The sequence below is a fragment of the Heloderma suspectum genome, chromosome 7 (assembly GCF_057233095.1).
Source record: "Heloderma suspectum isolate Gila_16-S chromosome 7, 16-S_ref, whole genome shotgun sequence".
Taxonomy (NCBI): domain Eukaryota; kingdom Metazoa; phylum Chordata; class Lepidosauria; order Squamata; family Helodermatidae; genus Heloderma; species Heloderma suspectum.
In genome coordinates this window covers 120,410,980-120,427,449 of record NC_139464.1, presented here as the reverse complement: position 1 = coordinate 120,427,449, position 16,470 = coordinate 120,410,980, and the positions used below count along the sequence as shown (strand labels likewise).

Here is a 16,470-nt window from a genome sequence, read left to right as displayed (position 1 = left end):
AGTCCAAAACATCTGATTTTTTAAATCAAGAAAAGGCTAAAATGCAGTGAGCACTTAAGAAATAAGAATCGGAATAGGTGTGTAATCTGATTGTTTTACTCACCTGACTCCTTCATTGAGATTGTAAAGCTCATGTTCTGGAAGCCCTTTTCGTTGGAACACTGCTATTACTCCATTATGGATACTGAAAGAAAGAGGTTAGGAAATACATTGTTAACTGAAATATGAAGCTTTCGCCAACAAACTCACTTCCCAGCAGGACAGGGGCGAGAAATGAGAAAGCCTTTGATCGTAGAGAGCAAGAACATTTAGGGAGGGAGGCTGCATTACAACAGCAAAATCAGGCTTCCTGAAAGACCCGACGTAGATTTTGGGGAGCGGCTGTTCTGAATGGAATAGGCTTTCTTCTCCTATCTAGGAATACTGCAATTCTCATTGGTGGGGTGGGGGATAGGTGCACCCCCCTCTCCCCCTTCCCCCCACACCCCACAATCTCCTAGAACTCAGCAGCTGCTGCTCCTAAGAGCGTCTGCAGCCCCCAGCCACTACCTAATAATGCATTCCTTCCAAATACCTCCCAGTCAACAAGCTCCAGCCCCTTCATTCCAATGACAGGTCATTTTTTTAACAAGAGAAAGGTGTGCTTCATAAATTCATTGACTCTGGATGGGAGAAGGTTCAATGGGACTTACTTCTGAGCAGACATGCATATACGATTGCACTTTGTGTGACTGCCTCTGCAGCCTTTCTCCATTCCCTAGCCTCACTTGCAACTTGGCGTCTCACTCAAGATGGGGCAGGGCGGGAAAGACCAACTCCCTTTGTTTTGGGTTGTGAAAGGGAGCTGCTGTGGGGAAGTAAGAAAAAACTGAAGCGGATTTCTTTGGGAGAGAAGGAAAGAATGGGTCTCCTAGCTTCTTAAACCTGGTTTTGAAAATAGATGCTTGCTGTGCTAGGCTGTGGCTTCTCAGGGAAATGAGGGCAACGTTTAATTTTCAGGAAGAGACCTGCAGGGGACTCAGGCATATAGGGCGCAATGCCATCTGTGCTATTATTGTATTTGTTTTTATTATGTACATCGCCCTGAGAATTTCAGCTATAGGGAGACCCATAAATTGATTGAATGAATAAAATTCTCCTTAATTCTATTGGAGGGACAGGCTGCCACTTGCTGGATAGCCACTGTACATGTATTCAGAGGCATTTTCACTATATATTTGCTGGCTAGTAGAAATAATCTTTGGCTACTAAGCCTAGACATAATTTATGGACCCCTGAAAATAATATACGGGACAGGATGGTGTATGTGCAGCCACATTCACGACAAGCTGCATACCACACAGCTTCTAACTACGGATCAGACAACCTTCATTTTTAGACATTCCTACTGAACACTTCACAGGAAGAGGTAGGACAAGACCTACAAACGAGCTGGAGTTAGTCTGGTACAGACAGAACAGGCTGAAATCAGCAGGATGGGGACAGAGGGGATGCCACTTTGCCACAATGCCACCTTGCACTGTGACAGTGTAGTGGGCAGAATATTTGACTACGTCTGGGAAATCCTGGGTTCCAATCCATGCTGAGTGACACTCTTGCTCTGTACAGACATAATCCTTACCTACGATTAATGTTCTGCAACCACAGCTTAAACATTATATCTGAATACTTAAAGCATGACTAATGATTGGGCCGCAAGCCAGGATGTGAAATTCATAGTCTGAAGCAAGTTTGGAAACTCGCACCATGCAAGTCATAGTTAAGGTTTCCCAAGCCTTTCTGCTTGCATGATAACAAGCAGGTCTCACAGGAATCATTATATGCAGCCATGAATACAGGGCCTAGCTCAAGAAATTAATAGTTACATTGTAAATTTGGGGTATCCATCAGAGTTCAGGTAACTAACCATGGTTAAGCATTATATTTGCATTCAGGGCCTCTCTCAACTTAACCTAAGTCACTGGATTGTTATGAAGATAAAATAACAATGCCTACGTACTGTTCTGAGCCCTTTTGTGGAAGGGCAGGAAATTTCCAAAAGTAATATTGTAATTTTTAATAAAATATTTAAAGAAGTAGTATGGGCAACCTGGAGACAGGATTCCAGTTGTGATTCTATTGCACTTTGCCATCGTATTCTGGGTCTCAATTTTCTAACAGCATAATTTTCTGGATTTTATCTCCCCAAAATAACAGGATTAAGAGGGAAGACAAAATCATCATATGACTCCTCCCTCACCAGAACAGGATAATAATCCACATATTGGCCACCATCACTCTTCCCTCCCTCCAGGTAACTCAGTCTAGAGCACAGCATACTGCTGAAAAGACCAAAAAAGAGGCAAAAATATGTGAAGTGAAACCAAAGCAGTAATGTGTGAAATAGGCTTAAAGAAACAGAATACTAGCTAGCTTCACTAGAGACAGAGGAGATCCAAAGGGCTGGTTCACCTGTAATGGGAAACCATAATGTGGCACACCAGAGGAGGAGGAAGCTAAACCCGATGTTCATCACTGCTTCCACACCCATAACGCTGGCAAGGAAGCCACGATACCGGTTGTGTAGGGTTGCCCAGGGGACACACACACACACACACACACCCCTTTAGCTGTTACCGGCATGGAAGCAACAATGCAGATTAATGGTGGCGGGGCGGGGGGGATTTGACAGCAATGGCAAGAGGATCATGCTAGATGGGGTGCAAGCTGCATCTCCTATTCTATACTTTGTGTAGGACTGGGAGCCGGGAGATCTGGGTTCTAGTCCCCACTCGGCCATGGAAGCTCACTGGGTGACTTTGGGCCAGTCACAGACTCTCAGCCCAGCCTACCTCACAGGGCTGTTGTTGTGAGGATCAAATGGAGAGGAGGAGGATTATGTACGCCGCCTTGGGTTCCTTATGGAGGAAAAAAGGCAGGATATAAATGCAATCAATCAATCAATCAACTTTATGGGGAGATAGGTGGCAGAACATTTACGTGGTTGTGCTGCCGTAACACAATGTCTGTTTTGCACAGTGGGGAAAAACAACCCCGCATCATCAGCGCCCAAATCATACAGCACAGTGGCATAAAACATAATTCAGGCAGGACTGTAGTGGGTCTATCTGCACATGTGAAAGTGAGGAATAGGAAAAGCATCAGGCCTTTCTCCACCCCGTCCCCGTGGGATTTCGCCATGATAATAAGCTGTTTTCCAGGGTAAAAGTTCCAAAAGGGCAGAGAAGTGGCGGTAATGCTTTGTTTCAACTGTCGTTGTCTTCGGGTGACCCTTTGCAACAGTCACAGGTTACAACGGGACGGCCATCCGCACATCAGATTATCGCTCATCATCAGAACGTGCCTCCTGTTTCACAGCGCAGCCCTAGAAACACTGCTGAGCAGCAAAGGGACTGGCAAGAGGTTCCAGCCTCATCATACCAGCTACAGGAAACTAAAACCGGCAGGCAGGCTGGGGCAGTGAGGCCATTACCCAGCCATGTGGAAATGCATGAACACAGACCAAAATAGAGGACATTATTTGGTTTTTCTCCCCGCTGCCCCAACTTTCAGTTGATGAATGTTTCAAGCTGGCTCAATAGCGCTTTGTTTAAACTCCTCTCTCCGAGGCACACACACAATGGAAATGCAGTTCGGTGGGTTTGGGCCGGCAGGAAGATACACACCATACTGACATTAAGGAAGATTTGTGACTAAATGCCTCTATACACAGCCATGCAACTCAGGTGCAATTCACATTATGCAGAACGTGAAATGTGTTGCCATCACGTTGCCGAGATGCAGACATTTCTAACTCTATCCGATATATGAAGAACAACTGCTTGGAGAGGGATGGTGAGGATTTCCTGGCTCATTATAACAAACTTGCAACCACCCCTCGTCCACCCTGTGGGTTAAAGCATCACCAAAAGAAGTTTGCTGTGCTATGTCTTCCTGGAGTAGTTCACCAGTTGACAATCTCTGTGTGTATTAAATTGTAAAACTAGAATTCTCTGCTCATGCAATCCAAATTCTGTTCTAAGAAAAGCCACCCTTCAACGTGTATAAATTATTCAGACTGAATCTGCTTCGTTTGTTACCTTGCAGAATGTTTTCCTAGCATGTTGCTTGGATATACAAGGGGAAAAGCTCAGGGTATTGAAGCTCTACCCTAAACCAGTAGAGGCCTTCTTCAATCACCTCTCTGATATTTCAGCAGGTATTGAACACATACCTCTAACATATCACTGCCCATAAGGGCTAGAAAATGTCTTTTTTAAAAAAATGAAAGCTAAGTTTACCAGAAATCTGAATTCTGCACTCAATACCTCATGATGAGCTTTTTCTGTGCTCCTTTTGACCCACGGCAGACACATATCCATGGATATAGTGATCTGAAATGTATTTTTTTTACCCTACAATATACTTGACAAGGAGTATCCTGAAATGGGAGAAGTGGTCCTATTGAACATATGATGCTGACCCACAAGTGGTAATTTGTCCTTTTTCTATAGTCACTTTTTCTATACAAGGGTTTGGTTTCATCGATGTAGTTATACTAAGGTACCAAATAAGGTATACCGATTCTAGGTTATTCCATTTTATCCTGTGCTTCTTGCAAGGAGCTCTGAGGTTGCCCCATTTTAGCTTTGGCTGAGAGAAAGCAACTTGCCCAAAGCAGGTTGCCCAATCAGCTTCACAGCTAAGCAGGGATTTGGAGTTGGGTCCCCAAGTCCAAAGCGTTACCTGTTACAACAACATACTGGCTCACTTCCTTTCTCCTTTTCTTTTTAAAAGAAGCTCTTCTATATCAGATTTATACAGGTTGCCATTCTAAACAATTTACTATTGTGTAAATATTGTTGGCTTTCTCAACAGGGGCTGCATGCAGGGAGCATGAGACTCCCTTGCTGAAACAGCTGCACTGGCTTCCCATTTGTTTCCGGCTACAATTCAAAGTGCTGTTGCCTGACCTTTAAAACCTGAATGGTCACAGCTCTTGAATACAAAATCATCCATCATACAACATGGGTATGGGTTATTTATGAGCAGCACCTGAGCCTGAGACAGGGATGGAATTCTAACTCAGGAAGAAGACGGGACCACCGCTCTCGATCTCCCACAATCCAGATAAGCGTAATGTGCCACAGGCACAAAGCAGGAACGAGAAAAATGCACAGCCAGTTACTCAAGCACATGCCACAGACCACTCACCATGTCACAAAACATCTCTCTCTCTCTCTCTCTCTCTCTCTCTGTGTGGGGCCATGGGAAGTAACTACATCATCTTCCTGTTCATATGTCTTTCCTGGATACAGGCGATATTCTTGGTGTGGCACCCAGCCATGCAAAGGCAGCTCCCATCCTGTAATGGGAATGCAAGAATCTACCCATATTTTAACCTTAGTTTCCCCCACCCCGTCTCTCATACATACATTATCAAGGAATGAAGCACTTGTGTAGACAAGCTGGGGTACGCTGAACTAGGGAGGAGCCCGGGAGGAGTGGTAGTGGGAAACAGGATGACGCAGAGAAGGCAGGCATGCTGTTGGCTACCCCACAGCAGACCATGTCACCGTCCATGGAACCTTCCATCAGCTGTGCTCTGATCAGCTACAGTTCTCTCTCTCTCGCCCGTCTACCCAAGTCAATAAGGTGAGGGCCGACAGAGGAATAAGGGAACCCCAAATGGATTTCCTTCTTTAATTTTCATACAACGGACGATTTACATTTAATCAGAACTATTTCAGAATAGGGATTTTGCGGAACAACATGCAGCTTGATCCTTGTCGCGTTCTGAAGGGGCGGCAGGCTAATTATGCCAGTGCCAAGAAGCTGAAGTGAGCACATCTGCTCTCTAGCTCCTTTGCACACATTAAGGCACTTGTGATTAGCATGATTTGCAGAGCGTTTCTGCTGTGGTCCCCAGTGAAAGACTTGCAGGCAACTGAATCTAACGAGGTGTGTTTTGAAGTGACCGACATACATTCACGGAAGAGCTGGAGCAACCACGGCTATGTGGCCACATGGGCCCGTCTGTGGTTGGCGGGTGCTGCATTGCCCACTGATATTTGACAGCCATGTAGGCAGGTCTCCTCACTCACACCTTCAGCACCATACAGTGTGCTCATACCCACAGGCATCTATCACAAGGGATCCATCCCAACTCCAATTGTTCTTGGTTTAAAAAAAAAAAAGCCATTTCCACATCCTAACATTTCTAATAACGATAATAACACAACGAAAATGCACAGAATGAAAGAGATGGGGTGGGGGAAACTAAGGTTAAAATATGGGTAGATTCTTGCATTCCCATTACAGGATGGGGGCCGCCTTTGCGTGGCTGGGTGTCACACCAGGAATATTGCCTGTATCCAGGAAAGACATATGAACAGGAAGATGATGTAGTTACTTCCCATGGCCCCACAGAAGAGTAACATTAGTGCGGGAAGTAGCCAAGGCATCCACCGCTCCCACATGGTTGCTGGACACTGACCTTTACCAACGCATCTTGGGGCTGCCACGGCACAAGGATAACAAGAATCAGCAAAAACAGAAAGTCCAGTCTGCTCTCAAACTTGCCAGTGTCCTTGCTGCATACAGCCAAACTGGCCAGCGCTTGAGAAATACTGCAAGTTCCAGTCTAGGGGGGAATGCAAACAAACTCCCTTTGTTTATCCTACTGCCTATGTGAGATCAAGATGTTTTCATACATTTAATCAGAAGAGGCATTACTGTGGGGACGGCTTGACACAGACGGGACTTCTCTTCCCAGGGAGCAACTATGAACTACTTTGTGCTAGCTTGCAAGTAAGCATTTTGAGGCAAAAGATCCCTGAAAAGTGGAAAATATTAGTTGCTAGCAAAATTATTATTACTGTTATTATTGTTGTTATTGTCGTCGATCTATCTATCTATCTATCTATCAATCTATCAATCATCAATGAGTCAATATGCATGGCACTTTAGAGAGTACAAAAGGACAGGCCTCTGCCACTAGGGCAGGAGTCCCCACCTTTTTGGACCCATGGGCACATCTAGGAATCTGAGAAACTGCTCCGGTTTATGTGTTGTACCATAAAATAGCTCCCATGGGGAATATGGCCAGCCACAACATAATGGCTGCCATGTGTGCCTGGCTAGTCAAAAGCGAGCTAAAGAGGTGGAGTGGGGGAGAGAAACAGCAAGGCTAGAAGCCAGGAGAGGGGGAGAAAGGGAGAGAAAGAAGACAGCCCAAACATGTCCTGTTTTTCTTAAAATGATATTTTTGAAGGCAGGGAGAGCACCCATGGGCACCACATTGAGGACTCCTGCCCGAGTGGCTTACTTACAATCTAGAATTCAACACGGGAGACAACAGAGGAAGGGGAGGAAAGTAGAAGCACAGGTCAAAAGCACGGGTGCAGAAAGCTTTGCATGGGGGGCCGGCTGCCCCCCCCCCAGCTCTCCATGGCCATATCGTGACAGGTGAGTACAGCCATAGCCCTGACATCAGCAGCCTTGGCCACACCAAGCTGACATCATTTGCTCCCTGGCTCGAGCTCCAAGGGACCGGGCTTCACTGTGTGCTGGCTTCCCCAGGTAGGGAAGCCCCACCTGCAGCAAAGCTGAGCCAGCCTAGTTCCCGTCCAATGGAGCAGCTTGGCCGCATCTTCACCCACCCCACCTCCTTCCTGCAATGAGGATGTTGATCAGAGGTGCTGGCGCTTGCCCACGCATGGGGAGAGCAGCCACTTTCCCCAGCACAGGCGATTCCCAATGCCCCCCTCCATTTTCTGCTGCTCTTTCCGATCTGAGAATCGAGAAACAGCGGGGAGAATGCTGGATTTGGGTGTGCCATGGGCCACATGAGGCCCACGGGCTAGAGATTCTGTACCCCTGGTCAAAAAAATGAAAGAATATGCTATGGTTTCAAGTGCATATAATTAAACATAAATACTACAGAGAAGGGCACAGGCAGCATTTTTCAGCCCAAAAGCCACTTTACCTGTAGAACCAAAGTAAGAACCAGAGTAAAAAAAGCGGCAATAGTGCAAAGATCTAACAATACACTTACACGATTTTTTAAAACTGGAAGTCTGGGAAAATAACAAGGTCTTCACGTAGTGTCGAAAAGACTACAACATAGGCGTTTCTCTGGGGAGGGCATTGCGCAACCAGGGTGCCACCACCGAAAAGGGCCTCGCCTTTGAGGCTGCCCGCTTCACCTCATCATTCAGTGGGGGCACCTCATTCAGTGGGGGCACCTGTTCTAGGAGGCAGTCCCAAGCATAAGGGGCAGAGTCATCTGAGGGAGCAGGAGATGGCTGAAGGTGGTGGAGGTACAGGAGTGAAGGTGACAGTCAGGGATGTATAGGGATATATAAGCAATGGAATAAGCAGGGGACAAGGCCATGAAGGGCTTTCAAGGTAAGGAGAAGGAGCCTGTGCTTCATCTGAGAGAGAACAGGAAGCTGGCAAGAAGGCCGGGTAAAGTTAAGGCCGATGTCACATGATCAGAGCAAGAAGAGAGGTGAATGATTTCAGCTGCAGAATGCTGGACAGAGGTGAGAGAATGGTCATCATTATGACAGAGGGGAGGTGTGTGTGCAAACAGAGAGAGGACTCGCCAGTTACCCAATAGGAATGAATGGCAACCCTTACTTACATGATTGGAGTAAGGCCTTCTCTGTGCCTCTGGTGAACCCAGCAATTAAGAATCAAGCCTACCGCATAGCCCAGCCCTAGATTCTGTGTCTTGCCAACTAAGGGATGGGGCAGGAATTCGTTTGGTTCGCATTTTAATACGATCTAACCTGATTTGCACTTCCCAAACGAATACACAAAGTGGATCTCCATTAGTCTTCGGTTTCCGCTACTCTCCAAATTTTGCGATGCAGTTCTCTGATCAAAAAATGCATATGGAAAATAATGCATTAGGGGAAATTGCGTACAAAAATGCGTATGTCAGGTAAGGTTGTGTACAAAAATGCATGCATTAGGGGAAAGTGTGTACAAAAAGCATACATTACTGGAAACTGCTTGCAAAAACACATATATTAGGGTAAAATATGGACAAAAAAGGTATACGAACTTTCTGACTGCAGCCCTAAATTATCAAGTTGGTGTGAAAATGGGACAGAATGAACTTGGGCTTGAAAAAGTGCCAAATTTACAAAAAGCAACACAGACAGTTTTGTATATTGCTGACACTGAAGTGTGATGGAATGTCAGAATATGGCTTTTCTATATAGTATCTGTGCAATAAAAGTAAAGTTGTTGCATGGCTTTCTTGTGTTTTGAGGGTTTGTGCACAAAAATATGAACGCACTGGCAAAAGCCTCATTTGAGTTTATCTTTGCAAATTCAGACCCAGCTTTCTATAGACATGAGTTGTGTCCTATACCACTACACTCTTATTGCAAGAGTCTGGGTTTTATGTTCTCTTTTGTTCCAGTTTTTTTCCACCATGCAGAGCGTATTATTTCATTCCCTTGCATTTAGATTTATTTATTTCATTTCTATACCGCCCAATAGCTGAAGCTCTCTGGGCAGTTCACAACAAAATATTAAGCGAAGTATTTCGCGGCGTGTGGGGTTCTGCTGTTTTGATCTCATCAGCAGGTATGGGGCGGAGCCTTCTACGCTGTAGTGCCCCAACTGAAGAACTCTCTGTTAAAGCAAACCCATTCAAGCTTGACACTGCATACATTTAAGAGGGTAAAGGATATTTATTGATTTTATACCCTTCTTATGAATTTGAGAAAGTACAGTGTCATATGTAAACAAATACCCAAAGTATCTTGGTCACATTCAGCGTTACCAAGGGAATGCCAGGCTATGCAGCTGGACAGGGGTGCTGAAAGTCCTGGGGTCTGTGAAGGAAACCTATGTGCAGGGATGGGGAAGCAGACTGGAACGAAGTCGCAGCCATCATCCTGCTCCCCTAACACACACACACACACACACACACAGTCCAGTGTGAGACAGTTACCAACCTACCATATGACTCTGGTATCCAACTCCTCACCAGTTTGTCTTCCAGCCTCCTGGTCTTGCCTCAGGCTGCTTCACAACAGAAGCAGAAGCAGTGTGTGGGAAGCCCAGGGGAAATGTAGGATTCTGGCCTTGGATGGTGAGGTGCCTCAGTGATATGCTGGGCATGGTGACAGCCTAGTGGGCAGGTTATGTCAGACCTCTGCAGCCACTGTCCCAGTCAGACCTTGCTCAGTGCATGCAGTTCACAGGAGAGGGCAGAATTTTGGCCCGCATAAATAATGAGTAAAACGTTTGGCTATTTGCACAGCTGTTCCATTTCACCATTTTAGCACACTACTCCTTATTAAGGTTTGCGTTTCCCATCTCTCCACCTTGCTGCCTGTCCTGCTCCCTGCCCCGCTCCAATACTACAGATTAATCCTACCACCAACCAGTGTTTTCTAAGTGGCACAGACTCAGAGAAGGAAATATATACGATGTTTGCTCTTGCTTTATACTAAGAAAGACAGCTACCCTTTGGGCCTCTGAGATCAGGCCAAAGGTCAGAAACCTGGAATTAAGTCTGCGTCACAGTTTTATGGTCAGTTTTGATTTCAGCCATCTGAGCTTATCCCTGAGACGCCACGAAACAAGCAGCTAAAGACTCTCCAGAGGAAGAAAAGAATCTAAGTTATTTTAATCCTATGCAAATACTGTGTGCTTTAATGAAACTGGAAGATAAGTCAAATTGTGCTGATGATTGCAGTTTGGATGGTTTTGTGTTGGCTGCGAAACAGGCACTGTAAGCGGGTTTGGGGGTTCATGGGAAAGCTGACGAGGCCTCGAAATTATACTGTATACGTTTACATAGCAGAAACTTGGCAGCAGACTCTCTTTGATCTGACAGCTTCACTTTAACTTCGGAAGCAAAGCGAAATCCCTGCAGAGAAAGAAAGGCTGCTAGGAATTCAAGATCCAAAAGCTGGGTCCAACGGTGAAAGTTGTAATGAAAGACGTCACCCCTCTGCTTCCATCTCAGGCAGAGCTGGGGAAAGGGCAGACACCACTGCCTCATCAAAAAGGGTAGCCAACCACCAGATATTTTATTTGCCCATTTTTTGCCTTGAGTTCAGTTTCAAGTATCTTCTTGAATAACCAGGTGTTTGAATCTGGGGCTTACAAACAAATTATTCTACGGACCTCACACCGTGATCCTCCAGGCCCACCTGCAAATACATCACAATCCTCCAGGGCCTACCTCTGTCCCACCAAAAATTCAAATTTTGACCCCATGTCCAAACTTGGCTTTGTCCACTGACCAAGTGTCTTTAAAATCACAAGCTGGCAACCCAGAGATTGTCTCTGTTCTTCTAAGATAACTGCAAAAAAATGGGAAGTCAAAGCAGTTGCAGCTTCTCTTTCCCATTTTCCCATAAGTTCTTTTTTTCTCTTTCCCCACCCAGCCTTCTCTCTCACACACACAGCATTCCCCACTCATCTGCTGCGGTAGACAGGGCTCCAGCTATGTCACACTATCGGGCAGGGACGGGGGATGGCCAAAAAGATTGGGGGGGGGGAGGGGGGAGAAGCTCTGGGTGCTGAATTTCCTGATTCTTTACAGCAATTTTTAGAATTTCCAGGCAACCCTATGAGTGAGGATTCACTTTGGAAACGTGCCCTCATTCCTGTCGCCCTGTCTTGGGCCCAGGAAAGGGATTCGTGACACTCCCATGGCGAGTGAGGACAACAGCTTCCCCTATGGAAGGAAGATAAGAGATTCCTGTCAAGAATCATTGAGTTCGAGGGGACTTTGGAGACTATCTAACAGCGGAGGCTGGTGGCTCTGAAGCCAGTGGGGTCGCCGGGTTTCAGTCAGAACTTTAAAGGAGCTATCGCACCTTGGATCGCTCCTTTAGAGTTCTGACTGAAACCCGGAGCGGATTCACCGCCCCACTTCCATTGGAGCCACCAGCCTCCACTGCCATCTTGTCCAACCTCTTCTCAATGCAGGATGCAGCTACAGGGTCCTCCTGGCAGATGGCTGTACAGGCCTCTGCTGAAATACTTCCACCGTCTCCTGAAGCAGCCTCTTCTGCATGCAGGGATGTCTAGCACCAAACTAAACTTGGTGTTAAGCTTGGCTCACCAGCCATTTGGGGGCAGATCTAACTTCCTTCATCTCTCAGGCTGAACCTAGCCACGACAGAACCACCCATAAGCCAAACCTAACTTCCTTCATCTCTCAGGCTCAACCTAGCCATGACAGAACCACCCATAAGCCAAACCTAACTTCCTTCATCTCTCAGGCTCAACCAAGCCATGACAGAACCACCCATAAGCCAAACCTAACTTCCTTCATCTCTCAGGCTCAGCCTAGCCATGACAGAACCACCCATGAGCCAAACCTAACTTCCTTCATCTCTCAGGCTCAACCTAGCCACGACAGAACCACCCATAAGCCAAACCTAACTTCCTTCATCTCTCAGGCTCAGCCTAGCCACGACAGAACCACCCATGAGCCAAACCTAACTTCCTTCATCTCTCAGGCTCAACCTAGCCACGACAGAACCACCCATAAGAACCATAACTTCCTTCATCTCTCAGGCTCAACCTAGTCACAACAGAACCACCCATAAGCCAAACCTAACTTCCTTCATCTCTCAGGCTCAGCCTAGCCATGACAGAACCACCCATAAGCCAAACCTAACTTCCTTCATCTCTCAGGCTCAGCCTAGCCATGACAGAACCACCCATGAGCCAAACCTAACTTCCTTCATCTCTCAGGCTCAACCTAGCCACGACAGAACCACCCATAAGCCAAACCTAACTTCCTTCATCTCTCAGGCTCAGCCTAGCCACGACAGAACCACCCATGAGCCAAACCTAACTTCCTTCATCTCTCAGGCTCAACCTAGCCACGACAGAACCACCCATAAGCCAAACCTAACTTCCTTCATCTCTCAGGCTCAACCTAGTCACAACAGAACCACCCATAAGCCAAACCTAACTTCCTTCATCTCTCAGGCTCAACCTAGCCACGACAGAACCACCCATAAGCCAAACCTAACTTCCTTCATCTCTCAGGCTCAACCTAGCCATGACAGAACCACCCATAAGCCAAACCCAAACTAAGGCAACTACCTTAGGTACTGAAGTTATGTGTGTCTGTCTACCAGTAAAAGAAGGCGCTGGATGCTACCTAAACTATATTAGATATTAAAGGCCTCTGGCTTCCTAACCAGGTTGACCTTAAGCCAAATGTCTCTAGTCATGCTTGCTGAAAAGCTTACAGGATGATGGAGGTTTCTGTCAGGCATCCAAGGCCTGTTGTCTGTTATAATTAAGTTTGCTTTATGGTGGAGACACAATTTGTCAAGAGAGATTATCCTATGGCTTCCAGGAACACCACTGCCCTGGCCGTAGGTGGTGAAACTACTGGCTAAGAAAGTGGGACATTTCCTGGGAAAGCACTGAATTGCCTGTTAGGAAAGATGTTTCTCACAACTTTTGAACTGTGGTTTAACGTAAAGATGGTTCGGTCAACAAGAGATATGTGCACTCCTTAAAAGTATTTGCTAATAACTGTTTTCTTAGTTCTGTTTGTTTCCTGAAAGGTAAAAAAACGTAATTTTAATATGTAACCTGAAAGCTGACTCACATATTCCACAAACAGGATATAAGCTGGTGGCAGAAATGTTAGAAGCATGCATTGCCTTTCTCTGCAGTGTAACCCCCTGAATACCGTTGGCCACACTTTATCTGTCTGTGTGTCCGCCTTTCATAAGGAAGTGGGCCAAACCCTTGGCAGAAGTGGCTAATCTTTTCCTTTCCTTAGAGATTTTGGGTGTACAGATACAACTTTGCTTATGTACAAGTAAATTTGCCATTCCCCCCCCCCCCCCGATACTTTTAACAGCAGCCTGGCATATAGGAATGAGGCACATGGAGCTTCTCCTAGCATAGAGGTGAACTGCTTAATTTATTTGGCTGTGTTCAGATGTCACGCTAAACAATAGTTTAGTGTGACAGGAATTAGAGGCAGTGAATGTGTCCTCACTCTCCCCTCCCCTTCATTGGCAGGGCCACATGAAGGGTTTGGAAGCTTTTGCTTCTGTTTAACCACAGCTTGTCATACCGGCTGAACCTGAAGGAACTGTGGTTAAGGCGAATTATGGTTATGAAGCTGGCTTATTTCCAACCAAAGCGAAAGCTTCCAAGGAGAGTGGGGAACACACAAGCTCATTTATGTCATGCTTAAGTCTACTCCCGTAATTCCTGGCCAGCACAGCCATGGTTTAGTGTGACATCTGAGCATGGCCAGTGTGTGAAGATGCTGTCCCAAGGCAGAGGAAGTGAAAAGGCTGCAGTGGCTGTAAGAGTTAAATAGAGGGGGAAATCCACCAGGTGTGAATTTTCTGTCACTGGGCACTGTGCTGGGAAGAAAATACACACACCTGGTGAAAAGCTATACAACACTTAAAGGTGCAGGGACCCACTCAGAACAACGTCACCTGCTAACTTTGTGTGCCAGGCAGCTTTAAAGGCACAGGAGCTCTGCAAGAAAGAAAGGTGGCAACCTTAGCTGCATTTACCTCACAGCGGAATCTGCTTTAATGAACTATCTTTGCCCCCAACAGTAACAGGAAGGCCACATCAACGAATATTAGGAGACAAAGAGTTGCAGTGGATTTGAACATATCACATATAAGTAACCATGCCTGGATGTAATTTTGAGGAGTGCCAGAAAGTGCTGAATGTGAGCTGGTGGAATCTTGTCTGCAAACTGTCTACCATTCTTGTGTGGCAGAGGTCCAGTGGCATCAACAGCTACACAACAGACAACAGTTGAAGAGGGCTAACTTTTCCCCATCACTGCTCCTCTAAGCTGGGATGCTTAATTCCTGCCTGTTAAAAACAAAGGAGCCATGGAAGAAGAACAGGAGGCATTCCTACGTGTACATATACTGCAGCCTTCTTATTCTGATGTTATTTCAGTAACTAGAAAAGCTAGAAATCAATAAATTGAAATATTCAGTAGAAAACAGGGATGTCATTATCTTTGCAAGGTCTGCAAAAGCAGAATGTCAGCGGTGCACCCTTTCCCATTACAGCACTATGGTGGGGGAGCTGAAAGTCTTTGTTTTGCACAGTTCTTAATGCTACAGAAACTCTGCCCCATATTCATACAAATTTGGTATGGACATCCAGAAAATAAAAGGCTGGCTAGGGGATTAAATCGTGCAGAACAATAGATAACGGCTTCGAGCTTTGTTTAGCGTATGGAAGAGGCACGGCTGTGGAGTAACTGAAGCCCTAAAGACGTTATAAACTCGTATTGCTTTAATGCTGCTTTAACTATCATAACTTCCTCCATACTCCAAATCCTAGGAACCATAGTTTGCTGATGTGCTGAGAACTCGGCCAGGCACTTCCCCTTTCCACTCATCCCCAAAACTACCATTTGAAGGATTCCCTTGAAAGAGCGAGTGACTGCTAAAGTCTGCCACGGGGGCTTTGAGTGGTGTTATTCAGTGATTCACATGTCCTACACAGAGAATCCAGGGCAACCTAACTTTGACCCCAAACCAGTTAAGGCCTAGTTGCCTCTGTGGTGGTAAATCTGTATCTGCACTGTACAACTTCAAACCAGGGATGCTGGAGGACTGCGCTGAGTCCGCGTTTTTAAGTGAACTGACCTAATTCACACCCAGAACGAATATGCAGCTCAGAACACAGTTATCCTTCAGACTCAAGAATGACCGTGATGCAGGTCTCAGTTCAAAGAAAATGCACACAAAAATACATACTTTAGGGGAAAATGCATACACAATTTGTATTTTGGTGTACAATTTAAATGTGGAATTTTGTGTAGGTGTTTTATTGTTGTTAAGTCACAGAAAATGGGATGAAAGGGACTGAACACACATGAAACTGACATGGACTTGAAACTGACTAATTCATCCATCTCTGCTTCAGACTAAAGATGGTCACTCATGTAATTGAACTGTCCTCTATTAAAAAACAAAGCCTTGCAACAGAAAACTCACATGCCCAGGAGAAAGCTAGTTTAGTACTCTCCTTCCCGATGTCTAAGCTTTCTGTCAAGAGATTTTCTTCCTGATGGGGAGGGAGTTGAAGAAGCATTCAGTCATGCAAGTCCTCACTTGCATTCTGAGATGACACAGCACAGACACACATTTAGAATCCCAGTGGGAATTAGGGTTACGTTTTGTAGGAAGACCAAACTCTGACTACTTGTTTTCCAGTGGGGATACTCCTTTTTGACTGATGTCCTATCCATTCAAAGGGCTATCCTCTCTGCCTTCTTTCATCAGAGTGGCTGAATTTGGCAGAGTTCCCCTTGCTTGAAACAAAGACATACAACCTCACTCTCTCCCACCCAGTTAGCAGAGACACACCCACCACAGCCACTAAAACTAACCAGGAAAGCATCTGTTCATGCTTAAAACATCAGTACACCAAGTTGAAATTAGAAGTTCAAGGCATAAGGGATAGGAGCGCCCTTCCAGAACA

General features: G+C 45.8%; 1 protein-coding gene across 5 annotated transcripts in view; it reads right to left on the bottom strand.

Moving 5' to 3' along the window:
• PRR5 (proline rich 5) overlaps window positions 1-16,470 on the bottom strand; it is a 104,965-nt gene that overhangs the window by 38,645 nt on the left and 49,850 nt on the right. For all 5 annotated transcript variants that reach the window (XM_084811256.1, XM_084811259.1, XM_084811258.1 and 2 more), the window contains one exon: window positions 104-184. In XM_084811256.1, coding sequence (XP_084667382.1) covers window positions 104-184 — 81 coding nt within the window. The remainder of the gene's footprint in view (window positions 1-103; window positions 185-16,470) is intronic.